This window comes from Macrotis lagotis, chromosome 1, assembly GCF_037893015.1.
Source record: "Macrotis lagotis isolate mMagLag1 chromosome 1, bilby.v1.9.chrom.fasta, whole genome shotgun sequence".
NCBI classification, from domain to species: Eukaryota; Metazoa; Chordata; class Mammalia; order Peramelemorphia; family Peramelidae; genus Macrotis; species Macrotis lagotis.
This window is the reverse complement of record NC_133658.1, coordinates 690,104,543-690,132,030: the sequence shown is the minus strand read 5'-3', so window position 1 is coordinate 690,132,030 and position 27,488 is coordinate 690,104,543. Positions and strand designations below refer to the sequence as shown.

The following is a 27,488-nucleotide window of genomic DNA, read 5'->3' as shown; positions in this document are numbered from 1 at the left end:
TCCTTGCCTATTCCAAGAGGAAATAATTTTGAACCTCAGTAAACCATTAAAGGGTTGCTGCCACAGTATTAAAAAAAAACTTAATTGATATGCATTTAAAAAGAGACTTAAGAAAGAGATTAGTAAAAGAAAGATAATGAAGAGGAAAGAAATACAATAAATTATAGAGTATCTATGAAATAGGATTGTTGATGCTTAGACCCTTAGACGTGAGTGATAGGTTTTCTTGGTCTACTCTGTCACTAAATCAAGCAAGTCTAATCTCTCTTCCACATGATAGTCCTTCAAATACTTGACAATAGCAATGCACATCCCATTTGTAACAATAATGGCAATTCTCTGGGAAGTCATAGATATTCGTCTTTTCTTGTCCAATTTATTCCTTCTTCATTAAAAGAAAAAATAGAGCTAGTAGTTCACAATGGAAAACTAGTAGCAGCAGTGAAAAGATTGCTGGATTTAAAGTCAGAGAAACTTGGGTTCAAATCCAAACTCTACCACTTGAATACTGTTGGGCAAATCACTGCCCTCTCCAGACCTCTATTCCTCATCTGTAAAATGAAGGTGCTGGACTAGATGTCCTCTAAGGTTATTTCCAGTTCTACTTTTATTATCTTCTGCTTATAGTGTATCACAAGGTATTACAACTTTCCAATTCAAACCCAACACATTTTACTGGTCTTTTGTTCTATATGATATCTCCCGAAAATAGTTCATAATCTCCCATAACTTCCTTTGTATGATGGTATGGATATTCATCAATATTAATTTGTGCCAAAGTTCATCAGTTAATACTGAATCTCACAGATACTTCTTTGCTACTTTTGGCTTCCTCTGATAACTTCAAAAAGCCACTTTCAATTTATTACAGATTTCTATTTTCCTGCTTTCTAGCTTCAAATGACTGGACTTCTTGCATTAGATTTTTAGTTAAGTGACACACAGCAACTTTAATCCAACAACTTCCAGGATATGTGCTGAGATCAGTTCAGACTTTCTCTGTCTCCTACATTTTCAGGGTCACTGAATAATGTACAGATTGATTTTTCTGAGCCTCATTTGTTTCATATATTACCATGGCAACTTCTACTTTTTCCCCCCCCACAAAAAAAAAATCATTGCTAAATGACCAACCTTGTGGTGGTGATGAGTGCCCATATTTAAATGGCTAGGTTGGTCCTCAGACAATAGACATATAGACTGTTGTCAAGTTCAGTGATTTGGAACTAGATAAAGTTAATAGAACTGTGTGTCAATACAAAGTAAAATGGATATTAATAGAAGACCATAAGCCTTTTGTCTTGGTAAAGCTATGTACTTTAGTGAGTATAGTTTTTGACATTTATTTGATATTTTGCTTCCTTTTTTCTCTGCTACGGTCCATATTATTGAAGTTAATGATATGAAAACATGAGATGTTAAAGTATTTAGATGTTTAAAATATATAAATATTTTGCATTGTTTTGGTAAAGAATCCAGAAAGGGATGAAATGTTTCAGTTTTCCCTTTGGACATAGCATTGGGCTATAGGGCCAATTCTTTCCTCTGTGTTTGGCAGCAGGTTGCCATTGTTTTGCTAAGAGAGCAAGAAAAAGCTTTCAGAAAAAGTCTTGCAATCTCCTTACCTGGTCAGGAAATGGTATAGTAAATATGAAGGCACAAATGAACAAATCTGAAATATCTTATATTCAGCACAGAAAGCACTTGTATGGTACATAAAATCAGAGGCCTGAGTGAGGATTGTGAAATAAACATGTAACTAAGACTGTGAACAAAGCAATGGCAGCAGCATATGTAAGATAAGAGAAACCCAAGTCAAGGAAGTTCAGAGGAAAATTCACAGGTGACATGGAAGAAACTATGAAGCATGGGGTGCAATTTTCTGTAACAGATGGGAAACTAGAACAAGGAATCAACAGCAAACTGATAAATACTGAACAGCAAGGGAACAAACTATCACAGCTGAGGCACATAAACTGCTGTGAAACTTTCAAATGGTATTATCGTTAAAGCCAGAGTTGGCAAGCCATTAACAAATAAACAACATATGTTTCCTCTTGTCCTATGTTGCTGGGAACATATCCTTCTGAGGAGAAGGCACACATTCATGAAAGTCCTTGGTTTGTGCTCAAAGTAGACATTTTAAAATGTTTATTTACTAATTTTACAATTCTGGTTATTGTTTAATTCATGCACCTACATACACATTAGGTTATCAAAAAAATCAAAACTTAAAAAAAAACAGCTGGCATATAAAAAGTATAAACTGCAATGTATCTGAAACTTGCATATAATTGCTATCCAGACTCCAGTCTATTTTAGTAAGGGGAACTCTATTACAACAGCATTTTTAGTTTGAAATTTATTTAGAAAATTCTAGAACAATTTGACCAATCTGTTAAAATCTTAATTTTGTTATAATAGTATTTTCTGACACCTTTTTCAGGTGAACAACTGTTTTGCCACACCTTTTCATTTTATATAGTTCTTATAATCTATCTGAGCAAGACACTCAGGGATTTAGAAGAATTGAAAAATCAAATTAAACTAATAGGTTAAACTAAGTTTAAGAGGAGGGTTTAAGAGAGAATTGAAGTTTGAACTGTGGTTTTAAGAGAGAAAAATTGATGAACTAAACTAAGAAAACATCCAATCAAAAGTAAAAGTAAAACCAGACTACCCTGACAAAGTCTGCTAACTAGAGAAGGTGTTTAAAGATGCAACATCAATTTAAGAAAAGATTCAATTGGGGAGGAAAAGCAAAGAAAATTAATCAGAAAAGAGATGAGGAGGCATGAATTAGGTTGATTGGCAGCCAAATTACATAAAGTTCCCATGAGAACATGAGTAAATGACTGCCCAGTCTTCTCTTGACTCTTGTCCTTAGTTATTGAAGAAAATCAAAATGACATCATTATGTTTGAGACAAATTACAGTGTATCTGACTGTGACTGATCAGACCAATATGAGCTTGGAATGCTCTACCACAGGTCAGGCACAAATGGTGCATGTGAATAGTACCTGGGATGGGTGCTCTAAACTTATGGAAGTCATGTTTCCTTTGAGCTGCTTCAAATCTGCCTTTCTTATAGAGCACAGCACCCTCTCTGATGAGGGCATACCATACTGGGTGGTCTTGTGCCAGTGTCTCCCATGCTGCACAATCAGTTCCAAGGTTCTTAAGAGTAAACTTCAGGGAGTCTCGGTATTGCTTCTTCTAATTCTTTTTTTTTTTTTAGGTTTTTACAAGGCGATGGGGTTAAGTGGTTTGCCCAAGGCCACACAGCTAGGTAATTATTAAGTGTCTGAGGTCACATTTGAACTCAGGTACTCCTGACTCCAGGGCCAGTGCTCTATCCACTGCGCCACCTAGCCGCCCCTATTGCTTCTTCTGATCCTTTTGTGAGTGCTTGTCCAGTGTGAGTTCTCCATAGAATAGTCTTTTTGACAAGTGAACTTCTGGCAATTTAACAACATGACTAACCCATCGTTATTTCACTCTCTGTAGTAATTGGAATGCTGGGAAGTTTAACTCAAGAAATGACCTCAGTATCTGGCATCTTCTCCTGTCAAATGATCTTCAGAATCTTTCTAAGAATTTAAATGGAAGCAATTCAGTTTCCTGACATTGCACTAGTTGACTGTTCAGCTTTCACAGTCATATAGCAATGAGGTCAGCACAACAGCTCTGTAGACCTTCAATTTGGTAGTTAGTCTCTCTCTCTCTCTCTCTCTCTCTCTCTCTCTCTCTCTCTCTCTCCCCCCCCCCCCTACACTTTCTGAGTCTCCCAAATACTGATCTAGCTCTGGAAATGTGAGTGTCAACCTTATTGTCAATGTGTACCTCCCTGAAGAGGAAACTGCCAAGGCAAGTGAACATGTCCATAGTTTAAAACTTCTCCGTTTGCTGTAATCGATGGTTCCACATATGGATGGTGTGGTAATGGCTGATGCAGCAACTGTGTTTTCTTGGTGTTAATTGTTAGATCAAAATTAGCACAAGCAACCGAGAATTGATACAAACTTTGTTGAATCTCAGCTGCAGAGGTTGCATTGAGTACACAATTATGTGCAAATAGATCATTCACCATCTTGGTTTGTAGCCTTTTAAAATTGAAAAATTTGCTCTCAAGGCAGTAGCTGACCTACAGGTTAATCTTCGCTATAGAAGAGAGGAAATGGGGTTCTAGTTGAGCTGAACTCTACAGCTAAGAGACTGAGAAACTAAGATTCAGGCACCAGATTAGAGTGTCAAAGACGAGTAGGACTGTAACAGAACCAACTGGATATCCTGGGTATAAAATGAGGAAGAGTATCTACCACTTGCTCACAGGGGGTTGTGAAAATTGCATTGAAAGCAGAGCCATGAAGGTAAAAAAAAAGGAATAATACTTCATATTTATTTTCTATATATTTTCATGTGTATGTTTTTTCTCAAATAGAATATAAGTTCCTTGAGGAAAAGGAATATTTGATTCTTATCTTTTGATCCCCAATGCCTAGAATATCATAGAAACATAACATGAGCTTTTATTTTTTGACAAGTGCTTTTAAAGAATCTGTATAAATTGATTTAAAACATTTGATTTTTTTTAAATGACTCAGGTGGTATCCCAACTCAGAGGACATTACCCAAGAGAAGACTATTTTGGGTATGGCTTAAGGTATGAGAAACTACTACCAATCAATGTGTTAGGCATTTCTAGAGTGGACACTACTCTGCTGAATGCCTCCTGTTCTCCAAACACAGGCAGACAAGTACCAGTGATTATGCGGGTGTTTGAGTTTCTCTTTGCTTCCCGTGTCTGAAATGCTCTTTAGCTCAAAAATTGGAGATTATTATTATTTTTAGGTTGTAATCACCCATCTTCATTAAAACTAACAATAGTTGAGGGTTTGGGAAAGTAGAGAAACCCTTCTTTACTTTTTTCCTCAATTAGTGTTTTGTCTAGTTCCTTTGGGTCTTTATTTAAGGAGCAGGGATTCTCAGGTCCTGGCATCAATTCATTTTTTTTATAACAGGAGTGTTCAGCCCCCTCAAAGTCCATTCACGGGGCCTATATCTTGTAAGTGGAAATGAAAGGAACAAGTAAGTGCATGCACCAACATGGCAACATCACAGACCAGCTTAATGGCTCAACTTTTTTGCATAACTAACATTGTGTGCCCTCTCAGATGATCAGATTTGAGTTTTTGTTATTATTGGTTTTTTTTACAAAAAGTTTGCATGTAGGAATTAGGATTTTTATTTTAAAAAATTATATGACTAATTATAATTGGAACAGACTTTATTATTTTTTCTTTTATGTGATGAAAAATTAGTATAAATTTATATATATATTTGCTACTTCATTCTCAGTTGACATCAACAAATTTCAAATTTGCAAATAAAGTACAGTTGCAATCAGATATTCAACTTAGAAAAATTTATTCAAGTGATTTTATCAGACTTTTTTTTTTTGCAAGGCAATGGGGTTAAGTGACTTGGCCAAGGTCATACAGCTAATTATTAAGTATTTTAAGTCAGATTTTAACTTAGGTCCTCTTGATTCCAGGGCTAGTGCTCAATCCACTGTGCCACCTAGTTGCCCTTTATTGAAATTTTAGAAGTTTTATCTGCTTAAAGAAAAATATTCATCATTTCACAAATATGCCCTGTTTATGACATCTCTTTTGGGGAGTATATATATATTTGTTAGCAACTTTTTTCCTGTATGAAGCATACAAAAAATAAAAATAGAACAAACATTTCAGATTGAAAATATTCTTCACATCACTGCAACTTCTATTAAACCAGATATAGCAGCTCTGGTATCAAAAAAGCAGGCTCAGTATTCACCTTTAAAATGGCATGTTCTTATATTTTATTTAAGAAGTAAATGTTTTATTATATTATTATTTTTATTATACTTTATTTCATTATTACATTTTATTATCATGCTAATGGATTACATTGTTGTCATAAATAAATATTATATTCTATATGACAAGCTTTTGTTGGACATATTGATCCAGATGTTCTAAAAGGTTGTTTAGAACAAAGAGAAGACAAAGGTTTGGCTAAGTACCTAAATACTTAAGAACCTTCAGGCTAAACTTTATACTTTATTTGACTGTCCTTCCTGTTTGTAAGACTTCAGTCTCTTGTTCTGAGGCTTTACACTAGTATAAGGTAAACTTTCACAGTACTTCTTCCTTTTGGCATTATCCACATAAGGGTTATTTGCACAATACCTTCCAAAAGCTCTGGAGTTTGGGGTTCCTCAGTTTCTCTATTCCAAACCTCTTACATTTTCCCATACAGATGAAGCATTGAAACAAAGCCAAACCCTCAAAGTAAATTTATAGTCTCCTCTACTTGTCCAAGCTGGAATTCACTAGATGGAGTTACCAAAGAATAAAGAAGAGGAGAGTTAAGGAGAAGGAAGCAAGAAGGTACAATAAAAAGAGACTTTGATTATGTCATGTTGGGGAGTGTGGATGCAATACCTCTTCAGCTGAGTGGTGAAGGGCAATAACTTCTATGGTAATGCAACTTGACACTTACTGGGTGACCTTGGGCAAGTCACTTAACCCTGAATACCTCACATCCAGGGCCAACTCCAGTTTTCTTGATTCATATCTGGCCACTGAACCCAGATGACTCTGGAGGAGAAAGTGAGGCTGGTGACTTAACCTAGCACCCCTCACTGAAATCCAGTTAATGTGCTTGTCATGGCATCACCTAATATCATGGTCTTCTTCAAGAATGAACAACAAATATCATAAAATTCAGTTGTGTTACAGTGGATATAGTCATAAGGAATCTTGAACCTTGTCAAGAATCTGTAATAGATCAGGTCACAGTTCTCAAAATCTTTTGTTTCTGGATTCATTTGCACTCTTAAAAATTATTTAGGACTTCAAAGGGCTCCTGTTTTTGTGGGTTTTACATGCCAATATTTATCATATTAGAAATGAAAACTGATAAATAAATATTCATTAATTGTAAAATAGCAAAAATTAATCAATCACAAAATAACAAATTACCTACTTTTATAAAAAATAGCAATATTTTCCAAAATGAAATGTAATCAATAAGAATAGTGGTCTCATTTTATACATTTTTTTAGGTTTTTGCAAGGCAGATGGGGTTAAGTGGCTTGCCCAAGGCCAAACAGCTAGGTAATTATTAAGTGTCTAAGGTTGGATTTGAACTCAGGTACTCCTGACTCCAGGGCTGGTGCTCCATCCACTGCGCCACCTAGCCGCCCCCATTTTATACATTTTTGTAAATTCTTTTAATGTCTATTTTAATAGAAGACAGCTAGATTCTCATGCTGCTGTATTCGATATGTTACAATATGTTGTTTTTGTTAAGTGAATGAAGAAAATCTGGCCTCATACAAATATGTATTTGGGAAAACAGGAACACATAGATAGACAAATAAAGTCTCCGTAATTATTACTGTGGGCAGCTAGGTGGCAAATTGATAGAGTTCTGGGCCTGATGTCAGGAAGATTCATCCTCCTGAATTCCAATCTGGCCTGATAAACATACTAACTAGGTAACTCATTTCACTATGCTTGCCTCAGTTTTCTTATCTAAAGAAGGAAATGGCAAACCTCTCCAATGTCTTTGCCTAGAAAACTGTGAATGAAATCATGAAGAGTTGACATGACTGAACAACAATAAATTATTTTGACAATAGTTTTGATTTTGTGGATTCTTTAAAAGCATCTTAGGAAACTTTTGGAATCTGAAGCTCATACTAAGAGAACTATTGATATAGGATAAACACCTCTGTTTACTGTCAGTAGCTTAGAATTTTCTTCAAATAACCAAATTGATGTAGCTGATTTGACTCAGAATAAAGAGTTGATGACTGTTTTGAGAGACACTGGAAAGACATTCTCTTTTTCTCACTTTAAAAATGATATTTTATTTTATTTTTTCCAATTACATGCAAAGATAGTTTTCAGCATTCATCTTTTTGTAAGATTTTGAGGTCCACATTTTTCTACATCCCTTCCTTCCCCCCCCCATGAAAGCAAGTAATGGTTAACATATTTCCATATTAGTCATGTGGTGAAAGAAGAATTTGAACTAAAGGGAAAGAAACATGGGAAAGGAAAAAAAATGAAACAAATTTCAAAAAAGTCAAAATAGTATGTCTTGGTCTACATTCAGATACCACAGTTCCTTCTCTGAATATGGATGGTATCTACCATCGCAAATCCTTGATCACTGAACTGCTGAGAGAGCTAAATCCATCACCATTGCTGTTAATGTGTACAGTGTTCTCCTGTTTCTGCTTACTTCACTTGGCATCAGTTCATGCAAGTCTTTCCAGGCTGTTTTGAAATCTACCTTCATTTCTTATAGAACAATAGTATACCATCACATTCATATGACATAATTTGTTCAGCCATTCCCCATTTGATGGGTATCCCCTGAATTTCTAATTCGTTGCCACTACAAAAAAAGCTCCTATAAATATTTTTGTACTTGAGGGTCTTTGCCCCATTTTTTACAATCTCTTTGGGATACAGATCTAGTAGTTGTATTGCTGGTTCAAAAGGTATACACATTTTATTGTCCTTAGATCATAGTTCCAAATTGCTCTCCAAAATGTAAGTCACAAACGAAAAGGCATTCTTAATCATAAATAGCTCCTCTCTCATTGCTTGAATCTCAGTCATTAAACATGAATTACTTTGATTCCTGTTGGGAGACTTCCAGGGAAATATTCAGGAAACTACTACTCTCTTAAGCCTGGAGTTCCCTTCCATTTTTAGTTCCTATACTCTTTGGCTTTCAGTAAACCTGTTCTAAACTCTATTCAATATGAGAGGAAATAAGTTCTAGAGCTTCCCATGAACAGAACTTTGAGTAAACATTCTTGTGCACCTATTCTTTTGTAGATTACAGTTCATTTTTCTCAGTCAGCAAAATCTGCAATCCTTTTGTCCCTCTCTACAACCCTGATAATGAAACAGAAAGAAAAAAAACCCCATTATTATCAGGTGTACTCAAGCAAAACAAATTTCTCTATTGACCATGTCAAAAAATAAGTCTCATTCTGTACTCCGAGTTTTTCCACTTATTAGACATGATGATGAACGGCATGCTTCATCTTTTGTTTGCTGGAATCATTGATTGGTCATTATATTAATCAGGTTCTAAGTCTTTCAAAGTTATTAGTCTATTTTTATAATGTTGTCAAAGTAGAATTTGTTCTCCTGGTTTCATTCTGCATTACTTCATCTGAATCTTCCAAAGTTTTCTGAAACCATTATCTTCATCTTTCTTATTGCACAATAGTATTTAATTTCATTTATAAACTGTAATTTGTTCAGCCAAACCCCTAACTAATGGACAATCCCTCAGTTTCCAGTTCCTTGTTCTGATTAAAAAAACAAACAAACTGTATTTTGTGCATTACTAATTTAGAGTTTGTATGACAATACTAATCCTTTCCTTTATTTACCTTCCCTCCTCTCTATTCTCCTTTCTTCCTTTTCCCTTCTGTTTCTGTGTTGAGTGAAATATATTTTTATACCCAATTCTCCTTTATGTATATTCTTATCTCCTTTGTCCAGTTCAGATAAAACATTCTCCTCCACTTCTTTCTCCTTCTTTGGATAGACTTCTACCTATAAAATCTATCAGATTATGTGAGATAATTTCCCCTAACCTTCCTCTTCCTTTCCCCTTTCCCTCCCTCTTCCTCTTTCCCTCCCTTTTCATTCTTCTAAGTTCAAGACATAAGCCTTCTGTCTAATTAGACTCCCTCTGAGACATCTGATTAAGATAGGATTCAGAGGAAACACATGTATTATCTTCTCATATTAGTATATAAGCAACCCTCCTCCCTCCCCCCCTTATTTAGTCCTTTATTTGTTTATTTTTACCTTTTTATATTTCTCTTGACTTCATTTTGACTCAAAGCTTTTTATGTAGCCCTGATCTTTTGATCAGGAAAGTTTGGAAGTCTTCTATTTCATCAATGATCCAATCACTCTATCCCCACCCTTAAGTTTCTCTTCAGTTTTGTTGGGTAAATTATTCTTTATTGCAAACCTTTTTCCTTTGCCTGTTGGAATATAATATTACAAACTCTCTGTTTATAATGGTGACTGCTAAATTATGATTCTGACTAACTTCTTAGAACTGAAATTTTCTTTCTGATTGTAGAATATATAATTATATAAATTATATATATATATATATATATATATATATATATATATATATATATAATATTTTACCTAGAAGTTTGGGATTTTGGCTGTATTTCTCCTGAGTATTTTCATGGAGCAGTTAGGTTTATTGTATTAACTCAATAAATTTAATTATTTTATTTTGCTCGAGTTAATTTGTATATGACTCTAAATCTATTATCCTACGAACTATTTGTTCAGAGAATAATGACTTAGTGAATACAATATATCTATATTGATTCCCCAAATACTGGAATATCAGATCTTTATCAGAGATATTTGATTAAAATAAAAGACTTTTTTACCCAATCAGATTTTTTTTGTTATCCTAGCTGCATTTATTTTGTTCAAAAAATTTTTTAAATTTCATATAGTCAAAATCATCTTTCTTTCTTGATCACCTCAGTTGTCATTATCTTTTCTGTATTTTGTTTGGTAATGAATTATTTCCCTTGTTATACTTATGAAATATAACCATTCATTCTCTACAACTTTAAAAATGATTTATTATTTTTTATTTAAGTCGTGTCTATTGGAGTTTAATGTTAAAATGGTATAAGATTCTGATTTAAAAGTATTTTTGCCACATTACTTTCTCATTTTCTTAACAATTCTTTTCAAATAGAGAATTCTTTCTCAGATAGTTTATTTTCTCACATTTTGTGGAAAACCAGATTATTGAGTTCCACCATTTCTGATTCTTGCTTATCTTTTCTGCTCCATTGATATCCTTTTTAATTTTTTTTAAATTAGTACTAAACATGTTTGATGGTTACCATTTTGAACATACTTTGATATTCTTTTTTTTTTTTTTTGCAAGGCAGTGGGGTTAAGTGGCTTGCCCAAGGCCACATGGCTAGGTAATTATTAAGTGTCTGAGGCCATATTTGAACTCAGGTACTCCTGACTTCAGGGCTGGTGCTCTATCCACTGCACCACCTAGCCACCCCTATACTTTGATATTCTTATTTATTTCCACTACTCTCCATTATTTTCCCTTTCGGTTTTAAACAACTGAATTTTATTATTCTGTAGATCTGTAAAATAACCTGTTGGTGGTTATGTAAGTATAACATTAAGTCTATAAGCTAATATTTTGGCATAGACCAACCATAGCCAAAGACAATGAATATTTTTCTGATTTTTTTAGTTTACCTTTTAAAAATATTTTATAATGTTTCATGTCTTGAATATATCTTAACAGAATGATTCTCAGATAGCATACTCAATTTGTAGTGTTTTTCCTTCATAAAATTTTGCCCACATGTTTATATGCTAAACTGGTGATGCTTAGGCTGCCATATTTCTCTATTTTCCAAATAAATAGTTTCCTTCTTAAGGTACTTTTTTATTTTCTTGTGATTTATTGTTAAAGCAATTTACTTAATAACTAAATTTTCATTTCAAGTTGTTATGATATGCATCAATGTTCTTTCTTTTATACATGTCCCATTTTTCACCACTGATAAATTGTTTGAAAAGTTTGGGATGGAGTTTTCCTTGAATGTCATATTTTTTCATTATTTTTTCTTCTAGCTTTGTTCTGAGCTTTGCTTTAATATGTTCTTGTCTAATTGTGCATAACTGACTAAGGAATGACTCTCACATCAGTTTAATTTTTCTGTGATTTTACTCAGTGCATGTCATGTCCAACAAAAATCTTTAGGTCTTTTTCATATATAGAACCTCTCCATCATCAGTTACCATGTATTAGGCATCGTACAAAGTATTGGAGATACAAAGAAAGGCAAAAAGCCATTCTTTCTCTCTCAAAGAGCCCAGACTATTGGGGAGACAACATTCAAACAAGCTATAGCCAAGGATAAATGAGAAATAATCAACAATAGGAAAATGCCAGAATTAAGGTAGAATGAGAAAGAAAACTGAGAGGGAGACAATTCCAGGCACTCTGTCCATATAGCTTTTGTAAAAGACTTTGACAAATGCTTTTCTAAAATACTGATATGTTATATGAGGGTATGTTAGGCATGTTTTTGGAAGCACCTGACCATCCCCAATAAATGATCTTCTAGAATAGTAGTGTCTAACTCACATAGAATGGGGAGGCCACTAAACTGTACATAGGGATCCTGTGGGCTGCAGTGACTTGAAAAACTACATATTAACATTACCTATCTTCTATTGTATTTATATAATTTATATATATATATATATATATATATATATATATATATATAGAGAGAGAGAGAGAGAGAGAGAGAGAAATATAAATATTTTTCAAATACATTTTAACCTGATTTGAGCTGCACAGAGGAATGTTTTGACTGTGGATTTGACTCCCCTACTCTAGAAAACTATGCCAGAATCATGCTCACAAGTTGCTGCTAATGACATTACTTTTGCCAAAACATCAGAAGATGTTAAAAACAAAAGATATTTTATCAACCAGCATACCAAGTAGAATAATAAGGAAAAATTCCCTGAGGACACCCCGGGAGTATACATTCTCACAGTTTGCCTGGGCATCAGCTGACAAGGCAAGGAGAAAGGGGAGGGAGAGAAGTGCATATATATATATATATATATATATATATATATATATATATATATATATATATATATATATATTTGGAGAGAGAGAGAGAGAGAGAGAGAGAACACATTTGACTAGCAGCAACAGCTAGTATTTCTACAGCACTTTAAAATTTACAAAGTGCTTTATCAATATTTCATTTGATCCTTACAGGAATCATAGGAGTTAAGGGCAGGAATTTTCTCTGTTTTACAGATGAGGAAACTTGAATTCAAACTGGTTAAGTGACCTGTCCAATACCACACAGCTACTAAGTTTCTGAGGCAGGATATAATCTCAGGTTTTACTGAGCTACCTAGTTTTCCCAATATTTCTAAAAGAGAGAGTGGGGTAACAGATTTATTATTTTTCTACACACATAATAAAGCAACAGGTTTACATTACATGTTGAAATATATGATGTGCAAGTCTGTTTATGACTTGACAAGTTTGCTGGTCTGAATCAATCACTTGCCAGCTTGTATAGATGTGATTATTAGTTGGTGGCAGGGAACAACTTTGTCATCATATTTGTCATTATTCTTCAGTTGTTTCAGACATATTTGACTCTTCATGACTCCATTTGAGATTTTTCTGACAAATCTTCTGGAGTGGTTTTTCATTTTCTTTTACAGCTCATTTTACAGATTAGGAAACTGAGGCAAACAGGGGAAAGTTACCTGCCCAGAGTCACACAACTAGAAAGTGGCTGAAGGCAAGAAGCTGTCTTTACAGCAAGTATCACAGATAAAATTCTCATTTCTCAAATATGTAACCATCCCCCAATTGATAAATGTTCAAAGGTTATGAATAGGCAGTTTTCAGATGAAGAAATCAAAGCTATCTATAGACAGATATATGAAATAGTGTTCCAAATCACTTTTGATTAGAGAAATGCAAATTAAAATAATTCTGAGGTACCACCTCACACCTATCAAATTGGCTAATAGGACAAAAAAATGGAAAAATGATAAATGTTGGAAAGTATATAGAAAAATTTGGATACTAATATACAGTTGGTGGAGTTGTGAACTGATCCAACCATCCTGCAGAGTAATTTGGATCTGTTCCCAAAGGGCAACCAAAATGTACATATCCTTTGATCCACTACCAGCTCTGTTTTGCAAAGAGATCATTAAAAAAAAAAAGGGAAAAGAACTTGTATGTGCAAAAATAGTTATTTGTCCTTTTCAAGATGCCAAAATATTAGAAACTGAGGGGATATTCTTTACTGGAGAACAGCTGAATAAACTGTGGTACATGAATATAATAGAATACTAATGGGCAATAAATAATGATGAACAGGTAGATTCCAGAAAAATCTGAAAGTACTTGTATGAACTGATACATAGTGAAATAAGCAGAATCAGGAAAACAATGTTTATAGGATCAGCAACATTATGTGATGATTAACTGTGAATAATTCAGTTCTTTTCAGCAACACAATGATCCAAGACAAAAGACTCAGGATAGAAAGTGCTATCCATATCCAGATAAAGAGCCCATGAACTCTGAATTCAGAACAAAACTTCGTTTTTTCAATTACTTTATTTTTTCTCATGATTATTTTATCCTTTTGATCTGTTTCTTCTTCCACAATTGAAACTAAAATGGAAATAGGTTTTATATGATAGTACATGCATTAATTATATCAATTAGTCTACCATTTTCAGAAAAGGGGAGAAGGAAAAATGCTCAAAATCTCGTAAAAATCAATGTAAAATTTTTTACTATATGTAATTGAGAAAAAAAGTTTAAAAATACTATCAAAGTGTCTGAGGTCAAATTTGAATTCAGGAAGATGAATATCCCTGACTCCAGGCCTTACACTCTACCCCCTTTGTAATATTTATAGAAGAGTAATAAAGTACAAACTATTTTCTTCATTTGAGTTCTTGATTTTTCTAACCAAACCCTCCATTAGAGATAGTGCTATTTTATATCTTCTCTTTTGGACTTCATGTTAATAGTGGTCTGGTTCATGATGCTTTGGTAACTATGATACTTAAAAAATTCACACTTATCTTTTGATTTATAAGATACTTGCTGACTAGAGAAAGTCCTTTAAAATAGATCTTTTGAAAAACAATATTTCCTATACATGGTGTATAGGAAAGTCTGCCCAGTTCTTATAGACTCTCTATATATAGCTTTACAAAAATTTGGATAACAAAACTGGTTCATTTTGGTTTTAAATGGAAGGTTAGAAGATACATGGTAAAAGATTAAAGGTAAATGATGAGTTGCATTCATCCTATCATTTTACAAATATTGAAAAATCCTAAACTTTCATGTAAATTAGCAAAATACGAACAGCATCCAACTGTGGGAAGAAATTAAGGTTAACCCAAAATTAAGCACATTATTAATGATTAAAAACAACCTATGTTTTTAATATAGCGTTAATATAGTGAACATGCAAAGCCTCAAAATTCATTTTTTGTAAGTGTAAGGAAAGGACAGTGAAAAATTGTACATCTGTGCCAGCTGATTTTCATTTAACTGTGAGGCAGCTCCAAACTTTCAAAGATCTTTAAGAAAGCAAAATCCTTGATAAACCTGTAATTGAATTTACCACATATTCATGACATCTATGGATATTCAAAACCTACTTAATTATAATGTGAATTCACCTAATTATCAAAGCCATTCAGAACAATGAGGTTAGAAGACTGATTACTTAATGATGTGTTCTAAGCCATTAATATTTTGACATATTTTCAATATTTCACTGTGCTTTGTGGTTTCAAAGTTCTTTAAAAATTCTTAACTCTTCATAACACCCTGATCAAGTGATCATTGTTATTATCTAGATATTATAGATGAGCATGCTTGAGTCTTTAGTAAGAGACTTACTTAAGGTCACATGATGATTTTAGAAGGAGAAGCAAGAATAACACTCAATATTCCTGACTTCTCATACCCAAAGTCCCCATTTGTTTGTGCTTTGATTTGTATATCCATGCTATCTAATTATTCCATGCTAATTAACATCTATGAAAAGCTAAACACTTCAAAGAACCCAGCCTCCCGCTCCAGTCTGATTATACATTACTCTTCTCCCCCTACCAATGGTCCAGCCAAATTGGGCTTCCTGCTGTTCATCACATCTGACATTCTATTTCCCATCTCAGTGCCTTAGTACTCATGCTTGGAATGTATTTCCTTCTTTGTTTGCCTTATAGAATCTCTTATTTTCTCTAAGACTCAGCTTATATTTCACCTTCTGGGGGGGGGGGTCTTTCCTTTTCGCTTTGCCTAACCTCTCTCTCCTCTACCCTCTGTCCCCCACCCAGTTAGTGACTTCCCTTTCCAAAAGATCTTCTATTTATTTTGTTTATTTGTTTCAACCATATCCTATTCTTCATGATCCCATTTGGAGTTTTCCTGGCAAAGATACTGCAGTGGTTTGCTATTTTCTTCTCCATTCATTTACAGATGAGGATAATGAAGCAAACAAGAGTAAGTGATTTCACAATTAGTAAGTAGTGTTTGAGGCCACATATGAACTCAGGTCTTCTGGACTCTAACCCTAGAACTCTTATCTAGAGTACTATTTAGCAGTCTTATATATTTATTTTACATTTATTCTATTTTGATATGAGTTCAGCAATTTCAGAAATTTTGATTCTCTTTAAATTAATGCTTTTAATATATGCCACACAATAATTTCTTCATCAAATAAAGCAAACTTTATTCTTTAATACAATCCCAAACTGAAATTTATATTCCATTTTCCCAGAATATTTTACCTGCATCTTTCATCCACATTACACTCTCTCTTGTGTTATTCTTATTTTTTTTTAGATTTTTGCAAGGCAAATGGGGTTAAGCGGCTTGCCCAAGGCCACACAGCTAGGTAATTATTAAGTGTCTGAGGCCGGATGAACTCAGGTACTCCTGACTCCAGAGCCAGTACTCTATCCACTGTGCCACCTAGCTGCCCCTCCTCTTGTGTTATAACTTATGGTCCAAAACTTTGACTCTGGGTTTTCATTGATCAGTCAGGGGGCTTTCTCACAAATCAGTACTTGATTCATAACCCTACCTGTGGTATTCTGGGAATCTCAGAATTTAGTGTAAGGTTATATTCAATAGAAAAAAAAAATTGTCAAAGGGCTCTCAGACTAAATGAACACTGAAGTTAGCTTGAACCAGCTTTTGTTATATCTTTAGTGTGAGCATTTATACCTCACAAATTATCCAATGTTTGCTTGATTTATTGGTTTGTTGATTGTCTAGACTTAAAAAACTGATGGAGAAAATGCTAATATTATAGGTTAAACTTAAAAGAGTGTCATTCATATAAATTTTTTCTGGACAGCAAATTGTTTAACTTTTACTAGCAAACTCCTACTTAAAGACTCCGCACAAGCATTCCAGCCAGCAATAAATATTTGGTATTAGACAGTCTCATTTTCATCTTACAGAAAAAACACAAAAGACTCACAGACTGTTTCATTTTTGTCTTCCGATCTCTAGTACTTGGTACAGTGCCTTGCACACTGTAGGAACTTAATAGATGCTTGTTGAATGGAATAAGTGAATGAATAATAGTAATATTGAAATAATAATAATAGTAAGTGAATGAAATAATAAAGATATTTTTTTTCCCTTTAGTTAGTCACACCTTCCCAGGATTTTTGTAGTAATCCAGATTAATAGACCACTTTGCCTTGAATGTCACCTGGAAGGAAGGTATTTTTAGGTTGAGAGACAACTCCCTACCCATCCTCTTTGCTTGGTCCTCATAACTCACATGGAGGATAAATTGTAGGATTGTTTCTTTCTATTATAGCTTTTCTTGTTTTGTTTTTTTTTTTGCTCTTGTTGCTTCTATTATTTCTTTTCTACTGTTCCTAAACTCAAGTGGCATTCCCCTGCTTCTCTTTGAGAATCCAGGAACACCTCTACTGAGTGGTTCTTTCTCCAGAAATTTCTTCACTGCTTCTCCACTATTGTCATCTCTGGGGTCAAGAAGTTCCCTGAGAAGATGAGCATGTATGAGTAGACTGGGTTTCCCTCTAGACTCCAACCTACTCTTTGGTGTTATCTCTTTCATTTCTGTTCTCTAGTTAATATTAACCTTAGTTTCACATCAGATCTGCTAGGTCACCCCCAGAGCAGATCCAAGTGAGAAGCTATATCTGTAATAGCTAATTCTTCATTACTTTACCCTTTGGGACAACAAGTACCCAGGATAAAACTACTCCTCCACCTGACATTTAAAAGAGATATAATCAAAATTACAAATGAAATAGCATTGGGAATGCTCATGATGTATGCAAGGGAACTTTTAACCTTTTTTTCCTCAAGGACTTTTTGTCAGTCTGGTAAAATATAGACTCCTTATAGAATGATTAACATAAGACAAACTAAAGCACATAGAATTACAAAGCAAAGCAACTTAGACTCCTTTATTGAATCTCCATTTGAGTCACCTAAGACTCTATCCTAGACCCTTTCCTCTTCTTCTTTTCTACTGTTTGACTTGATGATCACATTATTGCATGTATTTCATAGTCTCTTATGCACATGATTTCCAGTCCTATTTATCCAACCCTTACTTCTTTCCTGTGTTCTAGTCTCACAACTCTGTCAATTGGACATCTCTAGCAGGGTTTCCTATACACATCTTAAACTCATCATGTTCAAAACTGTACCTTCTATCCTACTTCCAAACTTCCCTATTTTTGTCAGGTACCACTCTCCTCCCAGTCACCTAAATTCACAACCTAGGTGTCATCCACAACTCTGCATTGTCTCATATCCTTTAAATCCAATGAGTTGTCTAATTTTGTAGCAAATTTTGTATCCTTCACTCTCCTAACACTACCATCATCCTATTGTGGACTCCCATCATTTCATACCTAGATTATAGCAATATTCTACTGGTTGGTTTTCCTGCCTCAAATCTCTTTTCTTGGTGGTGGCTAGGTGACTCAGTGGATAGAGCACCAGCCTTGGAGTCAGGAGTACCTGGGTTCAAATCCGACCTCAGACACTTAATAATTACCTAGCCGTGTGGCCTTGGGGAAGTCACTTAACCCCATTGCCTTGAAAAAATCTAAAAAAAATCTCTTTTCTTGCCAGTTTATCTAATCTAATTCAATAAATGTTTATTAAGTGCCTATTATATTCCAGACACTATTCTGAGTAATAGGGATATAATTAATAAAAAAAGAAAGACAGTCCCTGCCTTCAAGGAGATTAACATTTTAAAGGGGGAGACAATATACAAAAAGAGGCAGGGGAGAAAGGGAGATCAGGGGTTACCTGGAGCCAGGGCATCTTGTTTCATGGAGTTGAAACAAGACAGGGCGGCAGATAAGAGTGGAAAGCTATGAGTCTAGAATCCTCATCTGTAAAGGAAGACTTTAGGAGGAGTTTGGTATTCCATTCTTTCTCCCTTCAATCAGAAGGGAAAGGAGGCTGAGGGAGGAAGTGTCAATCAAAACTTGAGTTAGCAACTTTGGGATTGGATTCTGAAGTGATGAGCTTATCCTGAAAGGGGCATTTTGTTCCATAGAGTTGAAACCAGGAAGGCAAGTGGATGTAAAGTGAAGCAGATCCTCCACTCAGCTTTCAAATTGATCTCTCAAAGGTGCAGGTTTGATTGTATCCTCTCTTCCTTCATTCAGTAAGTCCCAGGGGTTCCTTATTACATCAGGATCAAATAGAAAATCCTTTGTTTGCCTTTTAAAGTTCTTTGTAATCTATCCTTTCCCTTACCTTTCTGTTCTTTAATCTTATTCCCTCTCCTCCCCCATTACTCCTAAGTGTCAGTAACATAGGTCTTCTTGCTGTTCTTGCACAAAACATTCCATATTCCAACTTGGGGGGTATTTAAATTGACTATACCCCATGCCTGGAATGTTCTACCTCCTCTTCTATATCCCTCAATTTCTCTGGCCTTCTTTAGTTTTCAGCAAAAGTTCAAACTTCTGTAACAAAATCTTCCCAGTCGTCAATCCTAGTATCTTGCTTGTACCTTGTTTTTGTGTGTGACTACTTGAATGTTACCTTTCCAATAAGACTGTGAGCTCATTGAGACCAGAGTCTATTTTTTTTCATTTTTTTTGTATTTCTAGCATTTATACAATGTCTGATACATAGTAGGCTTTAAATTGTTTATTTAATTTTAGGCAATTATGAAGGTTGGTGGTTGTGATATTTTGGCTTCTGTGATATATCATTTGTCACGTAATTGCCTTAAATATGGAGTCCCCTACTTGTCCCTAAGTATACTTTACTATGGTTATATTAAACCTGATATATAGAACAGTATTTGGGTGTTTTGTAAATCGTTCTCCAGTGTTCTTTCCTCTACCTCTTATAATTGTATGATCTCTGTCCTATTAAGGCAGGCTATGCTGGGTAACATTTTTCTAAACCTTGCAGCTGAAGAAAGCTAGCACTTAGCCTGGCAAATAGTAGGCACTTGGTAAATACTTATTGATTGACCATTTGAATAATGATACTTTTCACACATAAATGAATAGGACACACATAAAATGACAAGTCAAAAAATAAACTTTGTTCTTTCCATTATTCTTTTCATCTATTTTTCTTCTATTATTCCATCTGTTTGGTTCATATCGCAGACAGACTCTGCTATTGGACGATGAGGAGAGCAGACTGGATTGCCTTTGAGAAATTATAAAATTCTTTTTTGTGATTTTCAAGCTCCTCCTTGAAACAAAGGTCTATATTTTTCATATTGATATTCTTCCAATACTGTATATTTTATTACATATTGTATATTCCATATTGTATGTTTGTAAGTAATGGAACAATATGGCATCTGAAGAAACCAAGTAGAAAAAAATCAAAGACACTGGAGAAAAGCAAATTGAGCCTAATCAATTTTCAAAAGATAACAAAGAATTACACAAGAGAAGTGATCTAAGAGATTCCATCAAATAAATGGATTAATAAAATGGATGGAATCAAAGCTACTCCAATGAAAAAAGTTATTGCAAGGATAAAATTATATAATTGATGTTAAAGTCCTTTAAAAAGCAAAAAAAATGCTATATAATCACATTACATTATTTGCCACCTAATATTTAATGTATAAAGTGATTATTGTTATTTGAGAGAAAAATGCATAAACTAACCCAGAAATCTTCTTTTAAAAATGTTTCTTATTTAGGAACTTTTTGTTTGGTTATCTTTTTCTAATTTGAATAAGTATATATTACTATAGATTAAGATCTGGAAAGACCCTTTGAGGCCAATCTCCTCCTTTTGAAGAATATGAAAAGTGAGGACAATTGGAGATCTGTGATTTGTTCAAGGGTCTATAAGTACTAATTTGTATATGCCTTAGGAAGATTTATATCCAGGTTCTCTGACCCACACACTCTCTACCTTACATCATTGTGTCAGATGATGGAGTTAGTTAATATTTCTTGCTTCCTCTTGTAATTTGTAGTTAACATTTCTCGCTTCCTCTTGTAATTTGTAGAACCCCAACCAAAGAATATCTTTTACATAACTATTATAAAAAGCATGGAATTTCATTTATATACACATATCTAAAATAGATGAGGGTCCTCAAATTAGTAAAATTTATATTTAGAAAAAGGCTAACTTTAATTAGGCCTCTAAAAATCATCCTTTGCAATTCCCTATAATCAATGACTTTTTGCAGTTTTTTGGTTCCCCCTGCTTCTAAACTGGGAAGGACCCCTGAAATCATGTAGTCTAAACCTCCTCATTTTTAAAGATGAATAGAGTTTGCAAAATGAGCAAGAATCTTCTCTAAGATCACATACTGACAATTTTACTTTATTAGATATTTTAGAGATTTCAGTATTCTCCCAATTTTGATATTGAATTAATTTTCCCAGTTGAAGGAAATCAGACAAGAACAATTCTGGGCTCCATTGTACAGCCTTCAGAAATATAAAAAGTTGGTAGTTTTAGTATATCTAATCTAACACCTTTTATGAAATATTGTATTTAACTCTGGTCTCCACAATTAAGGAAGGATTTTGGTCTCCACCTGCTTATAGGTAGCAAAGATAGACAGTAAACATTTCTTAAGTTCCTACTATATGCTTGTAACTGTGATAAACTCTGAGAATACAAAGAAAGTCAAAAGGCAATGCTTGTCCTTGAGAGGCTCACAGTCTAATCAGAGACTCCACTTATCAGGGGATAGAGGTAGTTAAGTGAGGGAGGGAGAAAAGGGGCATAATGAAGTCTGAACTGGAGTCCAAAGGAGTGTAGATGGAGGGAGGGAGGGACCTTAGGAGGAGGGAGGTTCTGAGGACTTATGAATGACAGAATGATGAGATTCCAGAGAGCTTGATGACATCTAGGTGGGAATGAAAGGCTGTGATGGGCCCTTGATGTCCTCCTTAAATAGAGGAGACAAACTACATTGTCTGTCCTCTCTATTCAGAAGGAGGAAAAGTCCTGAGTGGCAGGGTACTGAGGAGGTATGAGTGTCATGTTTGATGCAGTAGGTCAAATTGTGAGATTCCAAAGAACATGAAGAAAACTAGGAGTACAGACAGGTGGGAAATGATGCACACAGTCCTGGCCTTGGGGTCAGGAAGATCTGCATTCAAATACTGCCTCAGATATTTACTAGCTGTGACCCTGGGCAAGACATTAAAATGCTCTGTACCTTAGTTTCCTCATCTACAAAATTATTGACCTTGGCAACCTCTAAAGTTCCTTTCAACTGTAAATATATGATCTTATAGTGTCCAGAGAATGTTAAGCAGAGTGGAGAAGCACTTTGAATCCACGTCATAAGAGAATAAGTTGAAGGAAATTGGTTTGTTTATCCTAGAGAAGAGTAGACTCAGTAGAGACAAAATAGTTTTATTCAAATATCTGAAGAATTATAGAGTGTCAGAAAACATTGGATTTCTAGAACAGGAAACTGAATTCCAGACTTTTTTTTTAGGTTTTTGCAAGGCAAATGGGGTTAAGTGGCTTGCCCAAGGCCACACAAGCTAGGCAATTATCAAGTGTCTGAGGTTGGATTTGAACTCAGGTACAACTGACTCCAGGGCCGGTGCTTTATCCACTAGGCCACCTAGCTGCCCCTAACTCCTGACTCTTTGTACCTTTCTCTACTATTCCAACTCTTATTCACTCTGATCCAACTCTCATGATTCTATGATAGTCCCTGTCTTCTAGTATTTAAAGACTTCAAAAGGCAATGAATATGCCAAAATGAAAACTTGTTTGACCAAATACTGCTGAACCTTGGTGAGGGTAAAGATCAGTGATAAAGGAGTAGGATCTGAACTGAAACACTGAGGATAACCATTTGTGAAGAAATCATTCTGTGGCTTGCCCAAAACTATTACATTCTGTTTAAAAAGTGGATTGAATATCAGAGTCCAGGCTGAAGAAAAAAAGCAAAACACTTAAGGGTTTTGCAGTAATTACTTAAAAGAGCAAGTTGAAGGAGCAGGGATCAGGTGGAATTAGTCTAGGAAAAGTTGACTCTTGTTATTTCCCTTTGAGAAAGGAAAGACAGAAGGAGCCTTTGGAAAAATCCAGAGAGCTAATTGGGAGAGCTTAGAAGGCAACTCCTTGCTTCCTTTGTGAGCTCTAAGTAGGCAGTCAAAGGTTTCTATAGATAAAGTAAAGGCTAAATAGAATCTACCTCTGAGCTCTTGGAAGTCAAACTACCCCGATGCTTAAAAACCCCAGAAGTGTAGCCACATTGTATATCTTAAATTACATTTAAGAAAGGATACAGGGTTAAGTTAAGCAGAGGTAGGAAACTGTTAAATTTAGGAGGAGAAAATACCAATTGGCATTAGATATATCTATTTCTTGATGACCACTCTCAATTATATCATGCCTTTGAGAATGTTGCATCAAAATTAAGGACCTGTGGTTTCCCTAAATATGGGAGTACCCATATTGAATACAGAATTCTGTCTATAAATCTCAGAGGTTACACAGCCAGAAAGGATCAGAAGCAGCATTCAAACCTACTTCATCCTGAGCCCAGATTCAGCACTCTAGAATGCCACCAACCATTCACTATTCCTTACTACCTGTCAGAGTGAATATAGAAAATTGATGGCAGACTCAACTGTAACAAAAACTAAATACTAAATGACAACTTAAAAGTACATTTTTTGAATTTTTTGTGTGGATCCATTATTTTTTTCATTATGTGGAGTTCCCTATGCCAGTACATGTGATTGTCATTAATTTTATTTTAAGTGTTGCCTGGGACACTTGAGAGATTAAGGGATTTGCCCATGGTCAAATTGCTCATATGTCAGAGCCAGGAATTGAATATAGGTCTTTCTGACTTACACATTACATGACACATTACAGCATGTGTGCTGTCTTTTCTTAATGCCACAGACTGTTTAATGGTTTTATATATAGACAGATACTTCAGTAGCTTCTTGGATCCAAGGGCATACTTTAAGAGGCATAACTTTTCAAAATGTCAGTCTGACCAACTTAATGCACCTTTAATCTTATCAAGCTGCAGATAAGTTTCTCCTGACAAAATAAAATTCATAAGACTTCTATGTTGACTTATCAGGCTTATTCATTATGATCTCATATATACCTGTTACATTCAAGATTAAATATAAAGTCATTTTGGCTTGTAAAGCCCTTTAAAACCTGTTTCCCTCCTTACCTTCCCAGTCTCTGTACCTTTCTCTCCCACATTATCTACAACCTAGTGACACAGGCCACCTGACTGTTGCTTGTATGTGATGTTCAAATCTAACCCTGGACATTTGCACTGGCTGTACCCATGCCTGGAAATCTTTACTCATCTCTGATCCCTAACTAACTTCCCTGGATTCCTACAGCCTCAGCTAAAGTCTCACCTTCTGCAAGAAGCCTTTTTTCATTCTTTTTGATCTTAGTGTCTTTTCTCTAAGACTCTGAGACTTGATTTATTCTGAATATATTTTGTAAGTACATAGTTATGTGTATGTATGCTGGTCCTCTCTCTTTTGCCTTACCCTCCTCAATTCAATTGTGAGCTCCTTGAAAGCAAGATCCGTTTTACTACCTTTCCTTGCATGCCCAGAACTTATCAGACATACTCATTCAATCCTAGTTGACTTGACTTGCTATGTTGACACTTGAAGGATCAGGGGGAAAATGTTAACATAGTGGGTCCTCTAGAGACAATTTTAATACCTTCTAAGTACTATGCCATCAATTCAAGCACATGTCCACATGATTGTGCATATCCTGTGGCCTGGTGGCCTGAACAACTTAGTTTCTCCTAGACATTGACAAGGAGATATACTCAATATGTTTTCCCATTCAATTATGCATTTTCTATTAAATAATTCAAACTACTAAAATAATAAGTAGTTGACAAATAATGTTAATGGATACAATTTCTAAAATTTATTTTAATTTGTGGAATAAAATAAACATTTTCTTAACAGTACAATAAAAATGATTGCACATTAAACTACAAATCTACAATGTAATCTTGCTATTCATTTTAGTTATACTACAAAGTTACCATGTAAATTTCTTTTGTTAATGGATACAAATTAAAGCATCATGATTATTGTTGCTTTATTTTTGTTATATCCTCCCTTATGGATAAATTTGTGGACACTGGTAGTTCTTAAGTGTTCTGAATTCATACTAATGCCTATGTCAGAAGTTTTTTTAATGGCAACCTTTGTGTATATGTGTGTGTGTGTGTGTGTGTGTGTGTGTGTGTGTGTGTGTGTGTGTGTGTTTGTATGAAACAATTGGAAAGAGTTTTATTGGCAAAATTCCAATATCAACTTGCTTTAAATTTTTATAATTTTAAGAATTTGGTGATAATGAAAATATAAAACCCAGAAGTACTAGCTATTGACTGTCTTTTAAGATTACTTCCTTCCTGAAACTGGTATGCCTTCTTTTCTTACAGACCTTTGGAACGATCCAGTGAAGATGTGGATATTATTTTCACAAGACTTAAAGAAGTTAAAGCTTTTGAGAAATTTCACCCAAATCTTCTTCATCAAATCTGTTTATGTGGCTATTATGAGAATCTGGAAAAAGGAATAACATGTAAGAAATATATCAGCAATGTTATATTTAATTTCCATTGTCTTTATCTTGAGTTGTGATTGTCCTCTAGGCTTAAATAAAAATCTGAGGTGCTGGATCTAGGTAGACTATCAAGAACATCAGTGATTCCCATCAAACTTGTTTTGTCCAATCTTCAGGTATCTTGTAACTTATGGTTAAATACTTAAACTTAATATTGAGCATGAAGTTAGAGGACAATTAATGTTAAACTCCTTGGTCAATATCACTACCTACTTTGATCCTTTGATATTTTGGAATCCTTTGCAAATAAGAATATTTTTTCTGTTCACTTTTGCTCCTAGCTTAGGGTTAGCTAGTAGGGAAGATATATTCAGATATATTTTTAAATCCATACAAATAATTCCTCTCCCAACCTAAGAAAGGCATGAGTCAAAATGAGAGAAACTTAGCTAGAAAAAAAGAGGAAATTCAAAGCCAATGCTTTCAATTAATTTAAGAAATGGATTGTTCATTTTTAGTATAAAGAAAGATTTAAGGGAGAGCTGGGCAAAATGCAAGGTAACTTCAGTGTTTCCATTTGAAGTACTTTGAACTCCAGAAATACCTATATTAAAAAGCAAATTTAAAAATTCAGGTAGCTAGATGGTGCAGTGAGTGGATAGAGAGCTAAGCCTGAACTCAGGAAGACTTATCTTAAGTGGCAAACCACTCCAGTATCTTTGCCAGGAAAGCTCCAAATGGAGTCACAACTTAAATAACTGAACAACAAAAAAATAAAAAATATTTCTCAATTTTGAATATAAATGACTTTAGTATTACCCACTACTTTGGATCATATCAAATGCTACTCTCTTCTATTTGCATAACTAACTAGCACATTAACACAATTCTTGGCTCAGTGTAAGCACTACTAAAGGCTGTATTTATCTAATGGAATACAGTTAAATGATTAAAGATAAACAAATTTTTAATGCTTTGCTAAGAAAGAGGTATAATATTCTTCAAATAACAAAGAAACTCTACTTCAAATGATATGTTTTTCTTTTATATGTGTTTTTCTGTCTATGATAACTGTTGCCTACAGTGGTCAGGGTACTTTTAAATCTTTGTGAGCTTTTTTTAAAAGAGAAAGATGGAATAAAGTTGAAAATTGCCTGACTCTCCCAAATTCCACACCCCCAAAATAAAATAATTCCTCAAAGAGAAATTTTAGAGCAGCAAAAATAATTAAAAGTTGGAGAAAAGCAGTTGTCCAGCTTAATATCATTTGGAAGGATGTTAGGAAATTCATTATGCTTCAGAAGATGTTAAAAAAACAGGGGTAGTAATCATGATTTTAGACAAAGTTACATCTAAAGTATAATAAAATTTAATTAGAGGAGGTATCATAGATACCTTTTATAGCTATAGATAATAAATATATAAATATAAATGTATAGATACTGAAGTAATATCAGTACTTAACATATATGTCCCATATACTACACCATCCAAAATTTCAAAGGAAAAGTAAATTAATTACAGGTAGAAATAAATAGCAAACTTACAATAGTGAGGGACTTCAATCTTCCTCTCTTGGTTTATATAAATCTAACCAAAAATAAATAAGAAGTCAAAGAGGTGAATAGAATCTTAAAGAGACTAACTATTTTAGATATCTTAAAAAATTGAATGTAAATAGAAACAAATATACCTTTTTCAACAGGACATGGCACCTTTACATATAATTACA

At 34.3% G+C, this 27,488-nt stretch overlaps 1 protein-coding gene across 6 annotated transcripts in view; it reads left to right on the top strand.

Annotated features, from left to right (window-relative positions):
- RAPGEF4 (Rap guanine nucleotide exchange factor 4) overlaps positions 1-27,488 on the top strand; it is a 351,048-nt gene that overhangs the window by 16,192 nt on the left and 307,368 nt on the right. For all 6 annotated transcript variants that reach the window (XM_074215698.1, XM_074215700.1, XM_074215702.1 and 3 more), the window contains exon 2: positions 25,632-25,774. In XM_074215698.1, coding sequence (XP_074071799.1) covers positions 25,632-25,774 — 143 coding nt within the window. The remainder of the gene's footprint in view (positions 1-25,631; positions 25,775-27,488) is intronic.